This window comes from Delphinus delphis, chromosome 17 (genome assembly GCF_949987515.2).
Source record: "Delphinus delphis chromosome 17, mDelDel1.2, whole genome shotgun sequence".
In the NCBI taxonomy this organism is placed as follows: Eukaryota; Metazoa; Chordata; class Mammalia; order Artiodactyla; family Delphinidae; genus Delphinus; species Delphinus delphis.
The window spans coordinates 46,578,710-46,589,317 of NC_082699.1; the positions used below are offsets into that span (position 1 = coordinate 46,578,710).

General features: G+C 44.2%; 1 protein-coding gene across 1 annotated transcript; it reads left to right on the forward strand.

The window, feature by feature from the left end:
* The first annotated feature begins 2,170 nt into the window (after positions 1 to 2,170).
* On the forward strand, positions 2,171 to 10,148 carry ODF1 (outer dense fiber of sperm tails 1). Its single transcript, XM_060035224.1, has 2 exons — positions 2,171 to 2,490; positions 9,752 to 10,148. Exons 1-2 carry the CDS (start codon positions 2,171 to 2,173, stop codon positions 10,146 to 10,148), a joined length of 717 nt encoding a protein of 238 aa, XP_059891207.1.
* The last annotated feature ends 460 nt before the right edge of the window (positions 10,149 to 10,608 follow it).

The following is a 10,608-nucleotide window of genomic DNA, read 5'->3' on the forward strand; positions in this document are numbered from 1 at the left end:
AAGGCCCCTTGCCAAACTCTTTATGGAATTGTGGCTCCTGAATTGATATCTCTGGCCCGGCTTTCTCTCAAGTCCCAGACCCTCTTAGCCACAAGCTACTCCACATTTCTACCTTAAAGTTGTCACTAGCACCTCAAGCTCAGCATGTCCTCCAAAATTACTATTCTTCCTGTGTTTCTTATCTCAGTCAATGGCACCATGATTCTGCCTAGTTAGAAACCTACGAGTCATTACTGACACCTCTCTCACTCCATCCTCATTCTGGTCACTAAATTCTGTTTAATTTACTCATTTGGTCATTCAGTGAATCAATTTTAAACTCCTACTCTGTGCCAGACATTGTGTTGGGTATCTAATGGTGAACAAAAATAGGTCCCTGCCCTCATGGAGCTTACTGTCTAGTTGGGGAAACAGACAAATGGTGTTGCGAAAGAAATATGCAGAGTGCTGAGCAAACGTTTAGTCTGGGGGACAGGGAAGCCTCGAAGGAAGGACGTTTAAAAGAAGAGCTAAAGAACACCTTAGGAGTCAACTAGATCAAGGGGTGGGGTGGGGAGTTCAATCTCTAAGCAGACAGACCAGTGTGCGCACAAGTCCAGAAAGAGGTGGAATGAGAGAAACTTCAAGGAAGCCTTCGTGGCTCAAGTATAAAGAATTACAGGAACAGTGATGAGAGAGGAGAGGAGAGGCAGGCAGAGGCCTATGTTCAGCACCTTGTAAGCGTGCTGGACCTTCTTCTAAGAGGACAGAAAAGACTCTGAAGACCTTGCGGGGCGAGTAGGGTTGAGGGGTAGCAGATTTATATATCAAGCTCACTCCAGCTAAAACATGGGGAGTGGATTGGGTGGGGCCTGAGTGGATGTGGCGGGGAGGAGAGCCCATTGGCTTCCTTCTTGCCACTCCTATGACCATGGTCCCCAGTCCAGAATTTGGCTGTCTCTTGCCTTCCAGCAGAAGACACTGCTACTGTTTTCCCCTTGAACTGCACCTTCCATGTGGCTGCTGGACTACCTTTCAACTTCTCTCATCAGAAACGAAAACCAGTGATCCTTCCTTGTGCTCAAAATAAAGTTAAAACTCTTTAGCAGGCCACAAGTCCCTTTAAACCTGGCCCTTGTCTCCCTCTCCAGTGTCACACCCAACCACTTGTCCTCAAGTACCCTATGCCTTAGTCCACTAGAAGGGGATTCGAGAGGCAGAGAGCAGTTTGAGGGGAAAGGCCCAGAGGAGCAAAGTACCCGAGCCAAGGCTGAGGCTGAGCCCCAGGTCCAGCCTGTTGATCCAGTTGAGAGCACAGAAAACTGGCCCAAGCGCGGCTTTCAGACATTTGGCTTCAAGCAACTTCAGGCAGTTGGCTATGAGTATCAAGGACCAACACTTGGGAAGCACTTGGGAATAAGTCATCTGGCGGCTTGGACATAAGACCAGAGGTGTAATTGTTGGGAGGTGGTGATTGAGGACAGGACCCTGAGCACTGAGAGATGACAGCTTAAGAGCAGGACCCCAATCACTGGAGAACTGAGGCTCCAGGACAGCCAGGATGCCAGCTTATAAAGAATAGGCAGGACTCAGAGACTTGGGGCTCAGAAGGTCAAGGACAAAGGCTGACTTGAGGATGGCTTGGTAAGGAGAACCATGGGAGAGCTCTTTACATTCCACCTATAAAGGGAAAAGGGGACAGAATGAATCCTGTAGTATAGGGGCAAGGCTAGATGTCAAGGCTAGAGCGAGAAGGGCATAAAGCAAGGGGCCAGGCAGCTCCTTCCATCCGCCCAGCCCCACCACCAAGATCTTCATAGTTGTGGCTAGTCCACAGGACACACACAAGTCAAGAACATTTCAATTTAGCCCAATAAACCCCAAAGAGCTGTGATTACTTGGGGGCCCCATCCCAACTCAAGGTGAATGAAATCTTATATGGTTCTGAGAGCGGCTTTGTAACTCCAAGGAGGGTCTCTGGAGACCATGACTGTGCACAGTTCTCATGGTAACCAAAAGACTATGACATTCTTAGAGGGTGGTGAGGTCATAGAACCCAAGCTTTAAAGTAAGTGAATCATGTGTGCCTCATTTCTTTTTAAAAGAAACTTCTGAGAAGAGCTTAGAAGAATTTTTCTCCCCCGAGTGCCATTTCTCAAAGGTACTCACAGAACAATAAGGTGTGACTGTAATGGCTGCACTGAGTTGTCTTCTGGACAGTGTTAGAAGGGACATAAAGAAGGTGGACAGAGAACTAAGGCAGTTGAAATGCATTGACGAACTCAGCACACGATGCCTGTGTGACTTATACATGCACCCATATTGCTGCTGTGACTTGCACCCATACCCGTACTGCCTGTGCTACTCAAAGCGATCACAGTCCTGCGGCCTGTGTGATTTCTACCCATGTTGCCTGTGTGATGCCAAGCTTTACTGTCTTCGCCCGTCTCTCAGAAGTTTGGAGAGGAAAGCCATTAGAGCCATAGAAGATGAAAAGAGAGAGCTTGCCAAGTAAGAGAACTTCCTAAGATTTTTATAGTTGGTATATTAGCTTCCTAAGTTGGAAAAAGGGGGGGAAAGTGTGACAATCGATACTTGAGCAAAGATGAAATGGGTTCAAGATAATGACTCTGGTGACTTAACAAAGATTTAAAAAAAGAAGAGTAAATGGGCCCATGATGGGAATTGTAAGATTCTCAAAAGACAGTGTAATGATGTCGATTGGCAAGGTTGTTTTCGGCTTGTAGCAGGAGTGCCAACGTGATAAATAATGTGGCTTTAATGAGAGAAAGAAACAGGGGGTGTCATTAAAAAGCTATTGGAAGCAGCAAAATAAACATTTTTTCTGGTTATGAGTAAAGTGATTTGAGTATATTTCGGCTTACAGAAATGACTTTGGGAGAAGTAATAATAATTGATCAAATCCTTAATGTTTGCCAGAGGCTTTACGAGCAAGGGAGCAAAGTGAACAATAGAGGCATTTATATGGTTTTGTAGGAAATCCTTTCTCCTACTCCCCAACTCTTGATGACTTAAAATTCATCTGGAATTGGGTTTATTGTCTGCCTCCCCCTTCAACTGTAGCAAAGATTGTGCAAATAAACTACAGAACTGAGAGCTGCAGTTTTCAGAATAGAGTTGAAAAGGTTTTAATAGAATTGGATAATTTTAAGTGCACTTTAAAATTTTGGAGGTTTGATCACATTTTATTTTTTGCCTGAGAAAGCTTTCTTTTTCTGTCTACATATGCCATTTAGTCTGTTACTATGATGAAAAAAAATGGTTGAAAACACTGTCCCCTGGTTAAATAAATTATGGTACATCCATACATTGGGATGATATGTAAATGTAAAAAGGACTGATGAAGCATTTTAAGTATTGTCATATTAAGCAAAAAAAGCAAGGTGCAGAAAAACTAAATATGCTACTATTTTTTAAAAGGACACAAATAGATGATCTTTTGTATTGAAATCTATGTGACACATAACATTGTGTAAATTTAAGGTGTGCAATGTTAATTTGATACATTTATATATTGTAATACGATTACCATTGTAGCGATAATTAGAAACTCTATTGTGTTACATAATTATCATTTCTTTTTAGTGGTTGGAATAATTAAGTTCTAGTCTCTTAACCACTTTAATGATTGTAATACAATATTTGTTGTCTATATTCACTATATCATGCATTAGAGCTCCACGACTTACTACTCACTGCCAGTTTGTGTCCTTAAACAACATCCTTCCTACCCCAATGATAGATTAATAGAGTAGATGACAGATAAATAGATTAGATAGGTAGATAGATAGATAGACAGATAGATGATAGATAGATAGAAAGTAGATGATGGATGGATGGATGGAGAGAGAGAGAGAGAATGAGGCCCTTGACAACTGTGACAGTGTTGTTTCCCTGGAAACGGCAGTAGGGCAATTATTGTCCAGGTCATCAATCACCAAAGGTCAGGAATGGGCCTCCCTCAATAGTCTAAGAGGGAACTATTGGCAATAAACTCATCTACACTCAATTTGAACCAGTTTTAATGTGTACTCCTTAGAGTAACAAGTTATATAAATTTCATGCAGTGTGAGTCAGGGGTTCTTTTTTAAGTACTTGGTCTAAATGAAGGGTTACTTGTGAGCAGGTGTGTCCACTTCCCTGTGCCTCTGAATACTCGAATACCCTTGATCCAAGTCTGCTCAGCCTTTGTCTCCTGGCTGTCCCTATTCTCCAGACTCTCCAGGTGAGTTCTTCACCACCTGGGCGCCCTCTGCCTACTCTGGGAGTCTCAATGATCTGCAGTGGACACAATTTCAGGCTTAATTCTTGGCAGTGTGGTTTTTACAAGAGGTAATGTTTTCTCTGGTTTTCATACTTTTCCTGACAATGCTTGGATTTTTTGCTAATTTTTTTCTGTTGCTTGTGGCAGTATATGAATCTGCTGTTGTCTTCCTGGATCTCTGAACTGATAATCCAGAGTCCATTTCAGAAATGACCTCAGGCTTGCCCTTTTGCATCTCTCCCCAGCCACTTTTCTTCTTATTCATACCACCTTGGGAAACACTCCTATGCTCTATTTCTGACAGCTTGACATTTCACTAACCTGAAAAGCTTAGTACTACCTGCAAACCTAAATATTCAATTTTCTGAATATGGATGAAAATGTTAAACCCTGATCCAGCTCCAATCCCAGAGGACTCCTACATTAATATTTTTTTCAGTGAAATGCCTCTTTCTTCTTCTCTCTCAGCTCCCAGTCCATGACTAAATAGATCCAGAAATATCATGTTGATTCAATTTTTCAAAAAACAATCTTTGGTGTGAAACTTTGTCCAAGGCTTTTAGAATGGAGAAATCGTATTCACATGACCTTTTACCCCTTAAAGAGAAGGATAGCAGTTTGGTTAGGTTATGACATGTGCTTTCAGATGCCAGGCTGTGTTATCCAGAAGATTCTTTGCCCAGTGGGGAAGTAAGATTCCCTGGTCTATAGCTGCCATGACCCCACTGGAATTGTCTTTCTGTGTGAGAGTCTATGTGCTCTGTCTCTGGGTGCTCCTTTAATAACGGGCAAGAAGTTTTGAATAACCATATAATTCCCCCCAAGAGTCATTTGAGCCTTCCTGAGTGTGTGTTATTTGATTGATGCACGCGCGCGTGTGCTGCGTTTTTGGACTGGGTACAGAAGGTCCAATTCCTTTTCATTGTTTACTGAGCAGTTGCTTCAAAAGATACCTTGGCTGTATCTTCATTAATAGAAACCCAAGTAAGTCCTTTCATTTCTTTAGCTTCTTTGATATTCTTTTTTCCTCCCCAAATTTCCTTTTGCACCCCAAGCACTCACCTTTTCCGACTCTTCCTTCCTTTTGATTGAGAGAGACTGGAGTGACTGAATTTGGTTTTCCTTTGTAAGAAGGTAGATAGCTAGTGGGAAGCAGCCGCATAGCACAGGGAGATCAGCTCGATGCCCTGGAGGGGTGGGATAGGGAGGGTGGGAGGGAGGGAGACGCAAGAGGGAAGAGATATGGGAACATATGTATATGTATAACTGATTCACTTTGTTATAAAGAAGAAACTAACACACCATTGTAAAGCAATTATACTCCAATAAAGATGTTAAAAAAAAAAAGAAGCCATGCAACCAGCCTGCTGTAAGTTTGCACCTGACTCACCTCCACACTTCGTAGGCTTCCTGTCTTCTGTACTCAAGTGCCAGAAGCAAAGTCAGCCCCTCCTCAATCCTGCCGTTATGAGTTTATTATCTAATTACCCCGCGGCAGAGTGGCTCTGACACCTGGCTTTAGTCCTTGCGGGCACATGAACCTTGATTTGCAGCTGCGCCTAGGAATGCACTGGGCTCAGCCCTGTGCCCTTTGCTGGGCTTGGAAACTCATCCTGAGACTGTGCTTCCATCTGCTCATCCAAGTATCCGTGGGCAGCCTGTGGCTCAAGAAGTTCCCTTGAAAAGCCCCCCACAAAGGGTACCATCTTCTGAAAACTTCAAAAACCTGCCCTCTGGTTTCTTGTTTACCCCTCACGCTCTGAGTATGAAGATTTCACTGAATCACTCTCACTGGGGGAGGCTGGTGACTGTTAGCCCTCAGGGTTGCATTCTTTGTGGTTTAGCCTTCCTGGGTCTTAAGCCCTCAGGGAATCTTTCCATCCCCCATCCTTTGACCCAAAGATCAGGGCATAGTCACACCTTGGGAGCCGCCAGAGAGGAACTCCGGGGCTTTTTGGCTCCAGAGAGGAACTCCGGGGCTTTTTGGCTTTACTTACTTTACGGCTGGTGGCTGGTTGGCTTTCCCGCTGAGAGGAGAGTTCCGCTGTTTCCCTCTGTGTCCCTGCAGAGCTGGAAGCGAGTTGGGCCCCTTGGTCCCCTCTCATCACAATCTCTTTGTATGCAGAGGTCTCGGGGTGCCAAGAGTAGGAGTTGCTGCCCATCCAGGCCAAATGCATGTCCATTATTTGACCTTAGTGTTTAATGACACAGGACTCAGGGCCTGGTCGCTTAAAGCCTTGAATTTCAGGGAAGTCTGTGTAAAGCGGAGCCTGGTACAGCCTGTTAAAGAAATTTACCCTTTATTGAGTGAAAACCAAGTGCCTAACACTTCACCTTCATTTAATCCTAGTAACACCATGGCCATCTTATAGATTGATCAACCAGAGTCAGGGCAACGTTCATGATCATCAGGAAATGGGACAGCTGGGACCTGAAGCCAGGTTTGCCTGACTCTGGAATCCCTGTGCTTAATCACCTGGTTAGTGGTCCTGAGTGATCTTCCGACCAGGACCAGCAGCCAGCATCACCCGGAACTTGTTAGAAATGCAAATTCTTGGCTCCTCCCCAGACTGGCTGAATCAGAAAGTCTGGGGGTGGGGCCCAGACGCCTGTAATTGAACAAGCCCCGCAGGTGTTCAGATGCACCTGTATCGTGCCACTCTGCTCCCTTCTGCTCCACTCTGATACCCTTATTCAGTATCAACCAAAAGTCAGGAGGAGAGAGACAAGGCAGGAAATGGGAAGAAGGAGAAGAAAGAAGAGAGAGGGAAAGATGCGTTGGAAAGGAACAATTGAGCTTAATGGGTCTTTGGAGGGGTCTAAATTAGGAGAAAAAGTAAAGTACTCCAAGGAAACTAGAGGAAGGCCAGCCTCCCTTTGGTTCAGAGTAGAGATAGGCATTCTCATCATCCTCATTACTTTATTCGTCAGCCGGCTGAACCTGATTCATACCTTTGTGAAGATGGCTGGCGATATCCCTCACCTTTGCTGTGGGCAGTATCGCGTTCAGGAGCTTGGTCATACATTCAGGTGAAATTCAGCTTCAGCTGAGAGAACAGGTGACAGCCCAGAGTGGCAGACAGATGGCACTGCCCACCTGCTTTTCCCTAGCATTCCGAAGAGCCTTCTGCCACCAACCAAAGAGGCTGACTTGCCTCTGTTTACTATGACTAAGTTCCTCCCTGGTGATAACTAGTAGAGCAGGCCATCTCTCTTTGCCCAGAACCCCACAGAACCAAGGAAAATCGCATGTGGGGTGACAGGTACTTCGCCAGGCAGGAGTCAGGTTGCAACTTCAGAGTTAAATCTGATGAGTAAAATGAGGCTCCTGCAATTTCTCCTAAACCCACACATCCCCACTGATAACCCCTGGCCTAGAAGCAAAAGGAAGAAGAAACCTTGTCTAGCCAAGACTTTGGGGCAATTTCCTGAAGACCCACATTTGTGAGACCCCTGTTCAGTTGCTGCAGTGGGGACGGGGCTGGAGTGATACGAATAGAGGAAGAGGGGGAATCTAAGCAAAAACAAAAACAAAACAGAAACAACAAACTTATACTTCAAGACTCATATTGTAAGAGGAGGAGATAGATCTGGGAGCCAGCTTTGGCTTGTAGATCTGGCTCCCAGATCCATCTCCTGTAGAAGACAACAGGGCTTAAGGGTATGTTAAAAAAATATTCCCTCTTTTTGCTTATCTGTATTTTCTGAGTTTTTTACAATGAACTTGTATAACTTAAGTAACAAAAAGAAGTAAATATATTAAAAAATTCAGCAAAAAAAGTAAGAATTAAAAATGTATCTCTAACCAATCACCCAGTCACAGTCCAGACTCCTCAAACCAGAAGAGCTTCTAGAAAGCATACATGCCAATACCTCCTTTTGGAGGCCAAAAGATTTGCCAGGAGTGAGTCTTAGAACACAGATTTTTTTTTTTTTTTTTTTTTGCGGTACGCGGGCCTCTCACTGTTGTGGCCTCTCCCGTTGCAGAGCACAGGCTCCGGACGCGCGGGCCCGGCCACTCTGCGGCATGTGGGATCTTCCCGGACCGGGGCACGAACCCGTGTCCCCTGCATCGGCAGGCGGACTCTCAACCACTGTGCCACCAGGGAAGCCCTTAGAACACAGATTTTTTAAAAAAATGTTAAGGGATAAAAAGAAGAGCATTTCAGAGCATTAGGTTGTCTTTGGAAGGATCAGGCAATTAGAAAGAAAGTGGTCCCTGAGCAGGCCCAGAGCATTCAGGGCTGATGCCAGGCTGATGAGGTCCTCATGCCAAGAGCTCAGTCTGACTGATGGCTAAACAAGCCTGGATTTGAATCTAGGCTCTGCCATTCACCATCTTCACCAACTCCCCATCTACAAAATGGTGACAATTACACCTGCATGACAGGGTTCTTGTGAGGGTCAAATGAAACAGTGCCTCTAATGGCTTAACACTTTCCACGGCACACTGTGGGGAAAAAAAAAAAAGAAAGAAAGAAAGAAAAAGAAAAAACACACAACAGACAAAAGCCTAGCATCCTAACTACGTGGCAAGCACTAGTATAGATTCTTTTCATTCATTAACTAATTTAAGTCTCATGAAACTCCTAGAAATGGGTTACTATTATTGTCCCAATTTTACAGATGAGGAAACTGAGGCACAAAGAGGTTTAAGGAGCCTGCCCAAAGTTCCATAACTAATAAGAGGAGGAGCTGAGATTTAAATGCAAGAGAATGTGGTGATCATTTTGTAATGCATAGAAATGTCAAATCACTATGTTGTACACCAGGAACTAACATAGTATTATAGGTCAATTGTACTTCAGAAAAACCCAACCCACCAACCAAACAAACTCATAGAAAAAGAGATGAGACTTGTGGTTATCAGAGCAGTGGGATGGGGTGGGGGGGATTGGATAAAGGTGGTCAAAAGGTACAAACTTCCAGTTACAGGATAAATAAGTACCAGGGATATAATATACAACATGATTAAGTAACAGTGCTGTAGGTTATATATGAAAGTAAAGAGTAAATCCTGAGTTCTCATCACAAAGAAAAAAATAATTTTTTCTATTTAATTTTGTATCTATATGAGATGATGGATGTTCACTAAACTTATCGTGATAGTCATTTCATGATGTATGTTGTCAAATCATTATTCTGTACACCTCAAATTCACACGGTGCTGTATGTCAATTATATCTCAATAAAACTTGAAGGAAAAAGAAAATGAAAAATAAATACAAGAGAAAGATCTGGAAGGCCAAGCACCCATCTGTTGTTAACAGGGGTTTACCTGTGAGGGAGTGTGATTTACATGGGAGGACTCTCATTTTTTACTTCTACACGCTTTTGTAAAGTTTGACTTTTCACAATGACTAGTGTTTATTACTTTTGCTGTTTTTCTTTTTTAAAAAAAGAGGTAAAAATATTGCTTGTTAAGCTGTGTCTGAGTTCCATGGTCTGAGCTTCTTCCTCCCACCCTTTCTTTTTCCTAAATTCCAGATTGAGAAGAACAACAAATAGAATTCTAGCCTCCTCTTGCTGTAGCAGTAACATTTTAGGATCAGTGAACGTGTGTGGCTTTGAACCCGATCAAGTCAAGGTGCGAGTGAAGGACGGAAAGGTGTGCGTGTCAGCTGAGCGCGAGAACAGATACGACGGCCTGGGATCGAAAAAGTACAGCTACATGAACATCTGCAAAGAGTTCAGCTTGCCCCCGTGTGTAGATGAGAAGGACGTGACGTACTCCTACGGGCTCGGCAGTTGTGTCAAGATCGAGTCTCCCTGCTACCCTTGCACGTCTCCCTGCAACCCCTGTGATCCCTGCAGCCCCTGTGACCCCTGCAACCCATGCTATCCCTGTGGGAGCCGGTTTGCCTGTAGGAAGATGATTTTGTAAAGTGTAGGAACCCAGGACTTAGTAGAGTCAGGTATCCAGCCCGGCAGCTCTTCCAGAGTTTCTCTCCCCCTTCCCACGGCCCGTGTTATTCAGGAACATAGAAAACTGAATACATAACTGCAATGCACTGGTGTGTGAGAGTATTTTGGTTCAACCCACCACAGAGCCCCGCCAGGTTAGTGGGCAACGGAAGGATGAACAGATGGGAACGGAGATGAATGGTGAGATCTGCCCTCCTGTGTGCTACTTTATACCCCACTACCGCCAAATCCCAGGAAAAGATACTTTTGGGGTGGGCATCCCCAGACACTGTTTTTCCAAATGATTTTGTGACATGACCTTGCCCAGAAATGAAACAGTCAAAGCAGAAACCAAGACTAGTTAGGGCTGAAGGCAAGCGCTTTTTTTTTTTTTTTTTTTTTTTTTGTGGTACGCGGGCCTCTCACTGTTGTGGCCTCTC